The sequence below is a fragment of the Struthio camelus genome, chromosome 11 (assembly GCF_040807025.1).
Source record: "Struthio camelus isolate bStrCam1 chromosome 11, bStrCam1.hap1, whole genome shotgun sequence".
Lineage (NCBI taxonomy): Eukaryota > Metazoa > Chordata > Aves > Struthioniformes > Struthionidae > Struthio > Struthio camelus.
In genome coordinates this window covers 24,166,575-24,182,221 of record NC_090952.1, presented here as the reverse complement: position 1 = coordinate 24,182,221, position 15,647 = coordinate 24,166,575, and the positions used below count along the sequence as shown (strand labels likewise).

At 47.5% G+C, this 15,647-nt stretch overlaps 1 protein-coding gene across 30 annotated transcripts in view; it reads right to left on the bottom strand.

Annotated features, from left to right (window-relative positions):
- Positions 1-15,647, bottom strand: part of MBNL3 (muscleblind like splicing regulator 3) — a 106,739-nt gene that overhangs the window by 27,771 nt on the left and 63,321 nt on the right. For all 30 annotated transcript variants that reach the window (XR_011143565.1, XR_011143564.1, XR_011143566.1 and 27 more), the window contains 2 exons: positions 10,163-10,327; positions 404-604 (listed from right to left, as the gene is read on the bottom strand). Coding sequence is in view for 27 of the 30 variants with exons in the window: in XM_068957671.1 (XP_068813772.1) it covers positions 404-604; positions 10,163-10,327 (366 nt within the window). In the remaining 3 variants the exon portion in view is untranslated. The remainder of the gene's footprint in view (positions 1-403; positions 605-10,162; positions 10,328-15,647) is intronic.

Here is a 15,647-nt window from a genome sequence, read left to right as displayed (position 1 = left end):
GCCTATCTCAAGACAAGGGCAGTGTTTGTTATTTCCACTCTCTCGTTCTTATTCCAGAATGTCTCCCACTCAACTCAGGGAAAGGGCAGGCCATCCACTTGCATCTTTTAAGCATAGCAAGTGGATTATGCACAGAACACAACACTCCCAGTCCTGCTGTAACGCCCACTGAAATCAGAAGCCTGAGCGTCCCCAAACTTCCAGGCACTTCAAAGGCTTTAGGATGAGTCCCCCACATGAGCATCCGGTCAAGCAAAGAGCAGCAGCCCTGGGTTAGGAAAGCTACAAGTTAATCTCTGCACTGTCTACGGAATCAGAAGGTGTTATTCCAGCAGAGTGCAACAGCTGGGACCACATGCCCTGTTCATTCCTTTCAGCAGTATTACATCAGATATCCAAATACCTCTAGTTTATCCGTACGGATCAGTTTCTGTCCAGCAGAGCCTCCTGGTACTGTAACAGTAGGATTCCCAGAAACCAGGACAGGAGTATTTGGTAAAAGCTCTGCAGGAACCAAGCCCATCCCAGGGGAAACATGACTCAGGTAGGGACTAAAAGCCATTGTGGGGCTTGTTGCAAGCGATGGAGTCACAGGAAACGTTGTCTGTGTATAGAAAGAGAGAAAACAAAATATTAGTAAAAAGCTCTGCCTTGGATTACCCAGTCAAAGCCTTATAGCACTTCAGTCCTTCTAGACAATTTGATTAGCAACATCAAAATGCTGTGCTTTTCAATCTATTCATTTATTACCGTTTACTTGTAGTCCATTCGTTTCTCCTGACTCTCAGATTCGTGACTCATCCTGAACACAAGGCATCTTTATTTGTCAGATCAAAGCATATTGATGATCTTTATAGTTTAATGACACAATTAAGGATCTCTTGCCAGCAATTAGGGCAGGCCCCAATTAAACAGACTTCTCATTCCCAAATAAACGTCTCAGCTTCTGTATGTCTACACTGCAATGCTGTACACAGACCTCAAGCTAAACTGAAGCAAGCTTCAGGACCTGGAAGTAGGCAACCTCAATAGCTACATGGTTGAATTTACTATCAGCTCACACTGAGCTTCACACCGAGATGGCTAGACTGGCTCAGGTAGGCAAACCAGCTCATTTAAAGTCAGGTGAGGTATCTCTGCTACAGTACACTTAGCGGTCAGCCTTCTGCACATCTCTGCTCCCTAACAGAGAGTCAACAGCCTCCAGGCAAAAGCCATTTTCCATGAGTATCCCTGAGCCCACGGTGCTCCACGTGAACGGCAACAAAAGGATGTTAAGCTCTCTAGCGTCATGACCCTCCCAGCTCGGGCAAGATCAGATAGGTCTACCGCTTGGACGTGACATGGACAGAGCTTACTAGATGAGATGGCTTGTTCAGGGAGGCCAGTATGAAGCCTAGGACCCACCGACATCGTGAGGAGTAATGTTTGCATAAAGAGATGTAGAAAAAAAGGCCACAAAAACCAAGGCTGTTTCTGATCATTAAAGAGCCTTAGGCAGGATCTATAAGAACAGAGCTAGAATCCAAGCGGCCAGAGCAGCTTTCCCTGCCTGAATTTCTACAGCAACACTGGCCTGGTAAAAGAGTTTCCATTCTCGCAGGTGAGTCAAGATCACACAAAACTCTTAAGTAGTGCTACATTTTCAGCCTGCAAATAGCTCCTGGAGTCAGGGAGTTTGCAAAGCTTTAAAGCACCAGAGCTGAGGTATGTTTGGGGGAAAAAAATAACACAATTTCAGCTGAGGCAAGATCCCCCTCTGCCTACCTAGAAGGCCAAAGTCTGCAAGGTAGCACTTCTACCCTGCTGCGGCTGAATCAGCCCCCACGGAAGCAGCCTGTGACCTGTCCGCATTTTCATTGTTCCTTCTGTCACCCGCTCCACCATAAACTTTGGGTCAGAGTTAAAGCCTGCTCGCATATCAGGGTGTACATGTTACTGTCCTCAGCAGCTAGAGTTTCTACTCAGCAGTAAATGCAAATGCGCTTACAAAACGGCCTCAGATGGTTGTTTGGCCACACACATCACCCTATCATTGTTTTTATTTTTATATTCTAGTCCTGTGGGTTTCTCAAAGAAGCTGCATATGGATAGCAAGTTTCTCATCAGTGTTTGCACCCTAGTACTTTCATATTTTAGGAAACACCTTGCTTGTGGTGATCTGGAATAAATTAGCCCACAAGCCTAACCTACCTCCAACTAAATGATTCTCTCTTCCTTAGGTTAGAGTGACAGTAAGCAGCAGCTGATCTGCCAGGAAAGGGAATGACAGGTCATTTCCAGCCTGCTTTCTCCTGCACAACGATCAGACACAGCCTCTTGAATCAGTGGAGCTTGGTGCTATAAGTCTGGCAGAGCCAAATAACTCTCTCTCAAGGAGAGATTTTCAATTGTCCTTCTTTTGAGCCTGATTCAAGCCCCTGTTCAACCGATGGGAGACTTTACTCATTAAACCCAGAGTTCCTCCAGTCCACAGCCCTTTATTAAATCACTTTCTTTTCTCTCTCAATTCTCTGCGGCTTCCAGACACGTTACACCTTTTGCTGCTAAAAAGCTCTTTAAGTATCTTCAAATACTGTGGCTCCCTGAACATTTCAGTGAGAAGGCAGCATCCATTAGACTTTTTTTTTTTTTAATGCGAGCACTAGAAATTACAGTGGCATCTGAACTTCTGTCACTGTTTGCATTGTTAATTCTATTTTAAGGAAGTTCTCTGGCCTGACCAGTCTGCACAGGGTTATGCTGGGGCCTGACACATGCTGTCAGCACTTGTTTCATGTACTCTTGGTTGCCCAAACCTTGTGGTTTGCACAAGCACGTGGGCCCATCTACCCTTTGCTTCTCCGCACTCATCGCGCCAGGTATGTTGACCACAGCACAGGTGGCATAAATGCTGCTCCATGCATCCCCAGGTGGAAAAAATTTCCAGGAGATCCTTTAAGGCTGGCTCCCCCTCCCTAGACTCGCGTACAACCAGGTGCCATCCCAAGGGTCCAGCTCCCAGAGCCCTAGTTTCTGAGATGGAGGAGAGCTGCTCCTCCGGTTGCTCAAGCAGAGGATGCTGGGACACTCACAGCTAGCGAAGGAGGCTGGGGACTGCAAGGCCTTACACTGAGTGAATTTACTGAAAAGCTGTAGGAGGGGATGTGAAACACTCATAGGGAGAGGATACACCAACCTCTCCACAAAAGCCTAGGAAGAGGGAGCCAGGTCCTTTCCCCTGAAACACAGCCCCATCTCCAAGACCTTTCTCTCAAGGGCAGCCCCTCTCTCCAGTAGGAGTAAGCAGCACAAGCCAGCAGATCTGAATCCAACCTGGAGAGGGCTACCCTCCAAAGCGAGGGGAGGAACGATAGCCATGAAGAATTAGCGAAGAACATGATTTGCCCTGATCCTGGGCAAAGGACCATGCAGCCCTGCAGAAGGGCGCATGCAGGGGTGGGATGGGCTTTCCTTCACTGCTGCCACTGGTTGTTCACCAGTTTCCATTCTCAGCCTAGCATCTGCTGCAGCGTTCCCAAGGTTTCACAACCCTTTCTTCTGCCTGCCTGAACCGTGCGTCCAATGCTGCTGATGGAGAGCTACAGCTCTGCTCCACACCCTGCCCGAGGGCAGCAGGCTGAAACTTGGGAGCCACGCAGGCGTTTTCGCTCGGAGACCTGCATGTTCCCGTTCCTGCCCTGCTGCAGGCATGTGCTGCTTCCTTCCAGCAGCGCCTGTGCTGCTGCCAGGGAGAGACTGGAGCATCAGCCCTTGTCAGGGCCACATGTGCCAGCAGCTCTTCCCCGAAACCTTATATTTAAATAAGGTCCCGAATCCAGCCCAGGGCCCCTCCTTCCAGGAAACCCAAGAAAGCATAAGCAAAGCCAGGTTGTGGGATAGTTCTGTTAATCCGGATGTAAAGCCAGAGAAGGAGCTGACTTACTCGGTCCATTAAATCTAAAAGCACTGGGTCTCTAAGTTTGAAGTGCAGTAAATCCACTGAAAACTGCTCCTTTCCAAGCTGGCAGTAGGGAGCTCTGTATTTATTGTGTCTGATGAAGGGAAAAGATGGGCTGTGCTCATTGCCAGCCCTGCCTGCCTGTCTTGGATTGGGAAATCCAGTCTGGCTCATACATCAGTACCAGTAATAAAGATGCTGCTAGCCAAATCCTTTCTCCTCTTGCGTCTGTGCAGGTCCTCCGTGCCAGGCCTGTCCCTAGGGAATTCTAGTGAGCTCCTTTCCTGCAGCCAGAACCTGACTGTAATTTCTATTAGAAGAAGCAGTTTTTTCCTCCACAACATATCTCCCATCCATCTCTTGTGATTGCATCTGGCCAGGAAAAATAATAGCAATCTGTCAAACAGGTTGACTGTATGCTATGGAGTCTTATATTTAGTGGATCGCCAAACAGGCCGAGACCCCTTGCTAGAGGGCTGCTCCTAGACGACTACGAGGGTAAAGTTGCAGTGCAAAACAGAACGACACAGCTCCAAATAAGCCATTAGCACCAAAGGCAACACCGTGACAAAGCTCTTGAAGAGCAGGCTGAGAGCACCGACTCTGTGGGAATAGCCCAAAACCCATATATTGCCTTAAAGATTATCAGAAGCCCCAGCCAATCACCACTCTAAATTGAATCCATCACCTGCAGCATTAAAGAGCTTCCGGACCAGGTTGCTATGAACACATGTTTAAGAGAAGAGCCTGGCGTCTGGTGGAAGCAGCTGGCATGGGAGGCACTGTGACATTCCCAAGGCCTCCTCAAGCTCCCAGACTTCAGTATCGTGATCAATACCTCAACACCCCAGCGGCACAGGGCCTGAACCACTCGTGAACTTAGTTGCCATGACACAGACCTGGGTAATGGGCTAATTTAATAGGGAGAGAGCACGTACAATCACCTTCAGAGCTGCAGAGCCCCAGGGCACGCAGCCTGCAGGTGCCCGTGCAGGCTGAGGACAGGGAGTCCTAGGTCAGCCTCTGGTAACGGAGCTGATCCTTTCCCCAAGGAGCCTTAGAAGCCTGTTATGTGTGCAAGGCCCAGTATGCTTTAGGATAAAACATTTATCCTCTGCTGCATCCCTTAAAGCTTTTGCAAATTCAGAAAATGCAGAGACAGGTTTCCTTGCAGACTAACTACCTTTTATTAACCTTTAATACATATGCAGACACTAGCAGGAGCTCCTGAGCAGAGAGAAACTGGTTATAGTTCAGACTGGGTAGAGGAGTTCAGACTGGTAACAGCTCCTAGCTCACTGGTTTACTGAGTATTAAAACATTTGTAAGAAAAGAGAAGCCAAAATGGCTGTTGGGCAGGAGAGGCTGAGGGAAATGATGGAAGATGATGGATGCAAACACTACTTCTTTGGCGTTATCCAGTGACACACATAGGTGCAAATTTGAGCTGCTTCTCCCTGAGCTAAACAGAGCAAAGATGACTTAAATTGCCTCACTGCCAGACTGAATGTTCATTCTGCACAAGCTGCCTTCCCATCTCTGAGACGGGGCATAAGACAAGGTTTAAAGGAAGCACCGCTCCTGGCAGCAACGTTCTGCCACGTTTGCACACCTGCCTGGGAAGTAGGACAGGGAAAAACTCCTGCATGCGAGAACTACATAAACTGAAGCCAATAGGGGAGATAAGCCAAGGGAGACAAGTTCCCCCTTCTGAGAGGGAAACATCTCTCTGACCAAAAAATGCAACTGTGAGCATGCATGGAAGGAGGAATTCATCAGTGCCAAAAGTAAAAGAGAGGACAGTAAGGAAAAAAAACCAGTGAGAATAACGTGTCACCAGGGAAAGGCTGCCAAGTGCTCGGCCAGCCCTGTCCACAGCAGCAGCAGTTATCTGGCTGATCCACTTTGAGGTATTCTTGGACTCGGAGCACAGGAGCAGTTTGTTTGAGGGTGTGAGCACAGAGGGACAAGCCCAGAGAGAGGCACCTGTCACCAAGGGTGACATAACCTGGGACTCTGGACTAACTCCATGAGGACAGCTGATTTGGTTAACAAACTGGAAGTTGCATCCAATTTGCCTAACAGAAATCATGTTAAAGCTACAGAAGAAACACAGAATAGGTGCGAAGAAAAACGCAGAGAAGTGCCTGGTGTTTTGCTGAACACAGCACAAGCACCGTCTCATGCAGAAAGCGTTGAGTCCAAGTTACCGCAGACTCTAAAAAAGGGAACAGTCTGAAAACAGAAGCCTGGTATAAATGCAGAGGTGCTGTTGAGCTGGACAAGGAAAGGAGATAGGTCACTGCTAAGAAGCTACACATGCAAAGTACACACACAGTGGCAGAATTTATTATAGTCTGCTGATAGAAACATAGAGGTTAAAGACCTTCTATTGACAAAGCTGAAGATCCTGATTTTAAAAACAACTTATACTGTTCCAAAGAGAGAGAAGAGAAGGAGGAAAAAAAAATTCCCATCCAATTCCACTGCTTGGGACCCTCTCTAAGACAATGCCAGGACAATCCTTCAGCATGGAGGCTGAGCGCACCAGAGTGAACCCAACTGGCTGAAGCATCCAACTCAATCTCTCACTTGTTGCTGACTGTTGTACGAGAAGCAGGTGTAAAACTCCCAGAGCACTGGCTGCTTGGCAGGCTTCAGCCACCAGCTCCCAGGTGGGCTAAGGTACTCCTGGTTATGAATCCCTGCGGTGTCTCTGATGAGAGGCACACATGCAGGTCAGATTTTTGCTGCATGGAAGGATAGGCACGTGCCTGAAACACTGCTTCAGATCTGCCCCATCACATGTTGCAAGCATGCCACCGGCCAAATGAGTTGGTCACCCCATGCTTTAACTTTTCCATCAGCACTATGGGATAGCAGCATGGTCCTGCTGCACCAGAAGGGGGACGCAGGGCTGGGTTAAAGCCTCAGTTGTCTTCAGCACCACGCTGAGTCGCCTGTGCCTCTGTCGAGACACCGGGAGAGGGACAGTCCTACCTACAAAGGGCTTGACAGAAAGACAAAGTGAAGGGCCTGAAAACAAAAGCACAGAGAGGAAACAACTTCCCAAGCCAGCAGCAGAGGTAGCTGCAAGGCAGGAGCTGAGGCAGGTGCGTCAACACTGCAGTGCTTTATCCAACATACGCTCACAGCCGGCCAGCAGGGCAGTGCTTCACAACCACTGGGTTAACTCAGGAGTTGGGCTGAAGTCCCCTAGCAGCACTGAAGCGCCTCCATGGCCACCTCTAAGGCTACCTCATACTTCTGCAGAGAGATAAAGCAGAATGAAAAAGGCAAAGGATCAGGCCCCGAGTACATCACTTTTTGGATGGTCTTGCTTTGGATGGTCTTGCTTTGGCACACGCATGCGCCTGGAAGTGACCGTATCTGAGAAACCAGACACAGCACTGATTAAAATGACTCCTCATACGGATACCAGAGCCCAGCTCTGTCCAACCAGACTTGTATCTAGTCCTTAACTGAGACAGAGAGGCAAAAAAGGCCCAGAGAGCTTCCAGTTGAAGACCCTAGCTTGACTGAAGTCAGCAATTAAGGTGGATTTGGAATTTTGAAGGTTAAAACTTATACTGCAGTCTTTCGACTTGGCACCTGTGCGATCACTCCAAGGTCCCTCTGAGACACCATGCTGAGTAAATACTCTACTCCATGTCCTTGCCTTGCTTGTTCTAGAGCGCTGTATGAAGCACTCTGTTAAAACAAAACACAAAACAAACAAAAACCACTGCATCAAGCATTCACATGATTCTCAGCTTTGCACAGATGCTTAACAGCGGCATCAGAGAGCAATCAGACTTCAGAGAAAGAAGTTCACACCAGCAACCATTAATTCCCACCAGGTAGGCTTCTGTAAGCAGCCTGCAGCAGGCAGTTGACATGGAACGCAGCTCTTCTCTGAGCAGTACCTTCACTCAACAAGCATCATTATGGCCCTGACTGTGTGTTCAACAGGAAGATTAGCTTCTGCTGCATGCCAGCAGTGGGTGCAAGATGATCTGGTGGCAAATATTTCCACTGCATGGTGAAAGGCCATTACATCAAGGGCTGTTTTTATACAGTTGCTTTCCTGGTGAAAACGCACTTTCAAATGCCTAGGCGTTCAGCTATTGTTTGGAGATATTAAACACGCTGCCCCAAATCTCGTCTCTGGTAAGCATCCCAATTAAGCAGGCAAACTGTTGATCAGCTTTCTGATCACATGGGATTAGTTCTGCCACTTCATCTGATATAATACTTTCTGCTTTGAAGAATTTCGTGTGTAGCCAGAAGGAAGCCCCACCCTTCTCATTTAGACAGAAAAAGAATTCTCGGAGCCTGCTTCTGCTGGCAGCATCTTTGGGAAATCAAAGGCAGGTGAAAGAGCAATCTCTTGCTTGTCCTGAAATTGGTGTGGAACAAGTCGGGCAGCAGGAATTAGAACAAGGGCGCATTTACTCTGAGCAAGCATGGGAAAAGAAGAAGTAAGCAGTCATTGCAGAACAGATTTTTCTTTTCTTTTTTCTTTTCCTTTTTTTTTTTTTTTAAACTCGTCTCTCGCCCATGGCACAATTTAGAAACGGAAGACCTTTATCATCAGATAAGGTTACCTCCGAAATGAAAGCACTAACCAGATAAATTAACAGATTCAGTCTTAGAGGCAGCTCAAAAGGCAGCAGTGAAACTGTGGTAGAAATGAACCGGACCTGCAAGATTGCAGAATGGGAAGACGGGAACTTTCCAGAGAGGAAATCCCAAAGATATTTTAAATAGCCAACAGAAGAGCATCCACTGTGAATTCCCCCCAGGGAAAAACCCTGAATAGGAAAGGAACTTTCGATACGGGGCTAGGGAACCAGTACCACCATTCTGTGGGGATTCAGGGTTTCCTTTTCCTATGCATGTACTTTGGTGAAAAGGGAACTTCACAAAAGGAGGTGCAAGGACTACAACAGAGCTAAGTTTAAGGTTCAGGCTTTCTGTGACCAGTTTTCCCTTCCAGCCTCACTTTCCCCATCTTTAGAATGGGAAGAATAAACAGCATTTCCCTAGCTCACATGGCAGGGAGAAGATAAATCCGTTAGCACGCGCAAGATGACCAGAGGCCGTCTGGTGTGTTCTTCAACAGCAAAGTGCTAGAGTATCACCAAAGAGGGAGAGTAACCAGCCTCCCCTGCTGAAATGCAACATCACCACACACTCTTACACCAAACAGCACAACAGCCTCCAACAAGGAGGAAAACTCCACCAGTCTCTTGTGGGGATGAATCAGAGACACCTGAGCTTGTCGGAGCTTGGATGGCAGACACCGAGTCAGAATCCCCAACTGGGCAGAGAAGCCAAGCACCGTATGGGGAAACCAGGAGGCCCAGTGCAGGCTGGTTCAGACTCACACGTTTTCAGGCTAGAAGAGTGTGTCCTAGTCATCTAGTCAGACCTGCTGTGTGGCACAGCCCAAGGAACCTCACCCAACAACTGCATATCAAGTCCACAGCGCCTCAGGAAAGATATTCAACCCTGACTTAAAAAAATTTGATGTAGATTTCCTAATTAGGCTTACAGTTAAAAAGAAGCAGTTTGTTTATATGTCAGCACTGAAGAGCTTCCTCGAAACCTCCGACGTTTCCTTAACACATACATGACGACAGACAAACTCAGCAGACAAATGTCACCCCTTCCCAGGTACACTAACCAAGAGAGAGACAAGCCATTCTCATCAAGAGAATCAAGCCGTTCTGGACTTTTGGGATTTAAATAAATTAGCTGGTCAAAATCCATCTGGTGCTAAGGTCATTCTACTTTCTGATAACCTTTACACTGGAAAATCATATGCTCCTAAATGGATCAGGTATAGCCTGAGCCTCAGCTTCAGGGACCTCGGGTTTTTGGAGTACTCAGCAGTGAGCTTTGCTGCCTTGAATTTTGCCACTGAATAATTATCACAGAGAAAAGGAGAGCCACAGTTTGCACGAAGATACAGAGAAAGCACAGCCCTCCGCTTACAGAGTATAACACCACAGCCTAGGCAAGAGACCGACCCGAAGGCCAGACTCGCTGCAGCACTCAGATTCTCTCAGGAGGGCTTTAGCATCCACGCAGATATCCTCCAAGCCAGTGCAGCAGCAAGAACTGCCTGTCTGAGCGCAAGCACAGGACTAGGGCCTCTGTAAGTAAACAGGAAACAAATCTGGACCAACGTGAACGCAATTCATGGTTGTAACTTACAATTGGTTGTAGTTGCGCGCCCGGTAGCATGAACTGCATTTGCTGAGCAAACATGGCTGCGGCTGTCTTTTGCTGGATCAGGTTGTTGCGTCCATTTATTTCAAGCTGTGTTTTTAAGTGTGGAGGAGGATGAAGATATTTGCAGTTCTCTCGGGTACACCGGCCCTTAAAAAACATTATGGAAAAAAAACAGCATTTCAGCAAACATATCACTCAGAGCAGCCAGAGTAAGGTAATTAAGGATTGTTTGGGTTACTGTAACACCACAATCATCAAGACAGAAGCATTTTCGTAGCTAGCGCGCCTCTTTTGTAATTTTTCCACAGCAGTGCAATACCTAGATGAAGAAAAAAACCCAAGACCTCTCCTGCTATAACACTAACTGAACGCTATCAAACTAAACCCAAAGCTAGGCTTTCTGAACATAACAGGATTGCTGTTAAAATAAAATAAAAACCTAAGACAAATACCAGTATTCTAACAAGCTAGTGACAGCAGCGCCTGCAACAACAACCAAATCCCCAATTTTCTTGTGTGGGTTTTTCCACCTCCCTCCCAGCACCAGACCACTTAATTGGCCCTGACAACCAGACAGCAAGAAGCAAAACTGTCTCCACCACTTCCCCCAGCTGCTCTGGGTGCAGGGCAAGAAGATATCTCTGAAGAAGTGCCTGTGATCTTCTGAAGAAGTATCTGTGATGCACATAGTCCAAGATGCTGACAAGCACTAGTGCCCAGAAGAATGATTAAAATAATGATTTCCCTTTCATGCTTTCACTCGTTAAAAGCCACAATGCACTGTATCACTGTTGGCTACCTCTTTTTTTTAAAACACAAACAAACAAACAGAGTACTGGGGAAGCCAATGGCTCCCAATCAGCAGAGGATCCCCGATCTTATAGATAACCTCAAATCAATGGAGACAACCACTTCCAAAAACCATCTATAAACCGTTCCTTGTTTTAACGGTGTTTGCAGCCAGCCACAGGAGGATAATTACCAACAGTCTGCTGCAAACAAAATTGGTAGCAAATTTTGTGACTGCTAAGATGAAGTAATTATTTAAAAAAAAAAAAAAAAAGCACTTCTCAGGCATGCGCGCGCGCGCTCTCTCTCTCTCTCTGTATATTCACTTTTCAAGAAGGAGAGGCATAAAGAATACAGGAAACACTTTAGGCAGCTTTAGTGCAAAAATAGTGAATTCTTTTGAGGAAGGAACTCTTTTGTAGCTATTCAGAACCCAATAAAACAGGGCTCCTATTCAGAACTAGGGCCACTAGTTGTTACATGACAAATAACTAATAATTGTTACTGGAGACAGCAAGGGAACACAGTTGCCAGTTAAGCAATCTGGGTCCCAAGTCCTCTCTTCAGAGGCTGAAAACTGAGTTCTCAGCCTCACTGTAATCAAGTTTGCTTAAAAAGACAAACGAGAACAAACAGTGCAACATGGGGCATAGCCTTGCGGACACCCCCGAGGGATGCTCCTTCAGTGAAATTGTCCCAGTCCCCGTGCCGGGATTGTTAAGACTCATCTCTGCCAGGTAACAAGACCACAGCTGGTACCAGCAGATGGTCTTGAGCACCACCCCACAAAGCCAACACTGTGGCCCTCTGAGCAGCAAGCAGGTCATTTTTGAACCCAAGCCCAGCTCCTCAGCACACCCCCAGAGCAGCCCTGGGTTTGCACTTTTCTCTGCCCCTTTCCTGGCAGGGATCATGGGGTCACCGAGCAGAGGGCCCAGAGCTGGCACCACAGCATCAGAGGAGACGAGCAGCGGAGCACCGTGAGGAACACGCTGCTCTGACCTGCTCCGAGAAGATCAGGCAGTTCAACAAAACTCCTGGCTCCCCACTGTTACTTAGACAGATAATTAAATGCAAGAACAGGTGGGTTAAACCTGCTGGGACAGGAATCCCCCTCCCAACTTCAGAAGTCTACTTTAGAGGAGCAAATTCTGCCTTGCTCCTAGAGTGGGGGCTGAGCAGCTCCCTACAAACCAGCTCAAACAGAGGCGGCTTTTTCATGCTATCGTTTGGGCTTCTCAGCAACCCAATAGCCCCAGATCCCTAGCAGTAAGTTAATTGCTTGCAAGCCCCGAGGACATGAATCTTCCTTGCCAGACATTTGCTTTTATCAGTGTACAGTGACAGTAAAATGGTACCGCTACTCTGCTGACATTCAGGCTCAGAGCACACCTGCAGCACGAGAGCCTCTGCGTCCCACCTCCCTGACGTCTGCAGGGTTGCTCCCGTCGCTCTGGACCAAGCGTGGCAGAGCAGCACGTTGTTAGCGGCTGGGCGGCTGCTCTATTCTAAGCTACAGCTTTGAAAGGCTTAGACATCAGCCTCAGAAATTCCTCCCGGCTGAAACTTGGCACAAGCATCTTGAGTTGGGAAAACACTAATTTCTACCAAATTTGGAATAAATTTGTGTAGATGTTTTTACACTGCAGGAATGGAGAAGATGAAAAAAGTGCTACCATTTTTGTAAATAATACTTACAGGGTCTACCTCAACTTGAAAAGGACTTTGCTACTCCAACTGAAATTTTGCACGTCATTGATACCAGCCACCTCAGCTTGCTTTGAAGCTCTGTTCTGCTTTTTTCTCAAAACAGAGTTTATTTAATTCCAACAGGGGGTTCTAAAAACAGAATGTTTTTATTACCAACAAAACAACATACAAGCGCGAGGCCTTGATCCTGCAGACAGAGCTGTGAGCTGAAACCAGTGCCCACACAGAATGCTGCTGGTTTCAGTGAGGATATGTATTTGCAAGGAACTAAGACCTGTGGAGATGCTACTGCAGAGCTAAGGCTTTCAAGTACAGGCACCTCTGTCATTCTGGCCTTTTAGGGCTCCAGTAAGACTAAATGAATCATCAGTGAATCATCATTGCACCTAAATTCAAAATCCTCCATCTAGTTCCTCCTAGCCATCATTTTCATCCTGAGCATCATCAACTGCTGTGCTTCACCATTACAGGCTGGAAACCACAGTTGAAGTGTTTCACTCTGCAACACCACAGCAAGTTCTTCATCTCTCCGACAACAAATTTCAGGAGCTGATGATCTGACTGAAAATGACACCACACATTCTCATTCTTAGAGACGCCAGTTTAGACATGTGGCTATGAAACAACTTTCAAAGCGTCTCACTCTGAAGCAACGGGCACCTCTAGCATTCCCTGGAGTCTCACATTTGCAAGTGCAACTCCTTCTTCTAAACTTCTACCATGAAGTCCACAGTTCTCGATGCTTCTCTGCAAAACATATGCTCTTCAGAGTGATTTCAGCTCTGAGAAAGCAGCCAGAAGGACAAAGGAACAACCATTATTCACTTCTCTGTACCAGCTGCGAAACAGCAGGGAAGACAACAGGGAACTGGTAGCAAATCTGCTGTGGGGATATTGGGTTGGGGACAGATAAGGACAACTCCACTTTATAAATGAGGTGGGGTGGCCCAGGAGTAGAGTAGGATTAAAATACAACAGGACTCAGGCTCCTAATCTTCAGATGAGTGTCTGTATCACTAAAGCATGCTAGCGGTTTTGATGCAGCGACTAGCTGTGCCTCTAGCACATCAAATGCTCAGCACAAGATGGTCTCAGCACACTGCACAGGAGCTGTAAAGCCTCCAAGCCAAGGGTCACAGGGCTCAGAGCCCGTCCCATGTCAGCAAGCCGCATGCTGAACGTGTCGTGGCCTGCGCAGCCCTTGTAATTGAAGGAGTTTGTCCCTGATGCTGCTAATTCAGCACAGGCATCAATTCTAGGGAACGCACGCTCCCACCCTGTCCCAGAGTGGCACACGTGCATGCAGCCAGGGAATCACCACCCAGCAACAGACACTACTGCTGGCCTTGGAAACGCGCTAAATATAGCCATATCTTCTGGCTCCTCATGAAATGGAAGGAGCCTGCGAAGGACCATATTCCTCAGCCTCTTTGCCAACTAGAGCCAGGAGGGAAAAGCATATGCATTGCACTTCCCAAGGCTCAAAAAGCGGATATTAAAAATAAATCATTAAAACATTTTATGAGAGGATCTTCTCCCCCTTCTTCCCACACACTCCCCCACCCTTACAGTAGGCTACTGGCATGTGATCGACTTTGGGTTGCCAACTGAAGTCCTGCTGCGATGGTGCATACTGTAAATGGCTGGCATCTGATGCAAGCTAACATGACAGAAGCTTGCAGTGGGGGGGGGGGGTAACAAAGCCAGCTGTTTCATGGGGAGCATTGATGGCAGCATGCTTCAATCCAGTAGAAAATCTGCATTACATTTGACTGTTTGGAGTCCTCTGGGCCGCACCTTGTCCTCTGCATGCTAGCTCAGAGGAAGGCAGGTAAGAACACCCAGGGTACCTGCGTCGCTCCAGGTGAACGCGCAAATTCTGCTGAAGTGAGGCAAACTGTGCTACAAAAACAAGACTTCCCGAACAAACCTACGGTCACGCTCACATTTGCACCAGTAATGCTCTGTAGTTCGTTACATTCTCTTTAATCCCAGATGCCAGCGAGGAGTTCCAGAGCAGACACATGTTTCTGGTTTTAGTGACTGCACTATATGTCCTGTCAATCACTAGCAGTTCTCACGTGAAAATCTTTAAGCTAATGTTGCTTCGCACACAGTCGAGGCTGCAGCAGATTTGCGCCCTGACTGTGCTGTCTTTTCCACAGACACCAATGACATGTGCAGTGAGTGACAGGAAAAAGAATGAAAAGAGACGAGGCAGGAAAGGATTTCTATGTTTTGCACAAAACCAGGCACTGAAACACAGCTTGTCTACATAACTTTTCCCTGCATGAAGCAGCAGTTTTTCCCCCCCCAGAGGAACTCTGTAGGGAGGCACATCCACAGAAGCGCTGGCCCTGCTTACTCAGTGCCTACCATTCCAATGCTGAGGCACGAAACCTTCTGCTTTCCATCACACTCGGCACATGCGCACAGAAGCCTTCTCCCTTACCAGGAATCCTCACTCCTGCCAGAGCCCACCACGGTGTTTTGCGTACACGCAGCAGTATGCCCTCGCCCACCGTGGCTTCTGCCACAGCATCTGGAGGGACGACACGGAGACCGGGCTGCAAAGCAGCCACATAACAACACCTTCCGCTCGGTGAGTGACATCAAAGAGCGTGGAAATTGCATGTTTTCCAGTTGCACTGGGAAACAGAGGCAGCTGGAGCAGACAAGTCCGCACCATCATTAACAAGTGTTACGTCTCAGGGATACATGCTTGCACAGCCAAGCTGTCACTCTCTGCAGTTCAAAGACTAGTTCAGTATGTACCTAATCTGCAATTCCCTTCTATGGTCTAATGAAATGTTGAAGTTAACGCTGCTGTCTTTGAGTCAGTGAGAAGCACAACCTTGCAACCCGCCTTGAACATTGACCCTGGCACAGTATATTTGATAACTTCTACTTAATAGCAGTGCTTTTCTCCTTGTAGTGTTGGAGCAGCTCACTTCTTTTAGAGTGATGT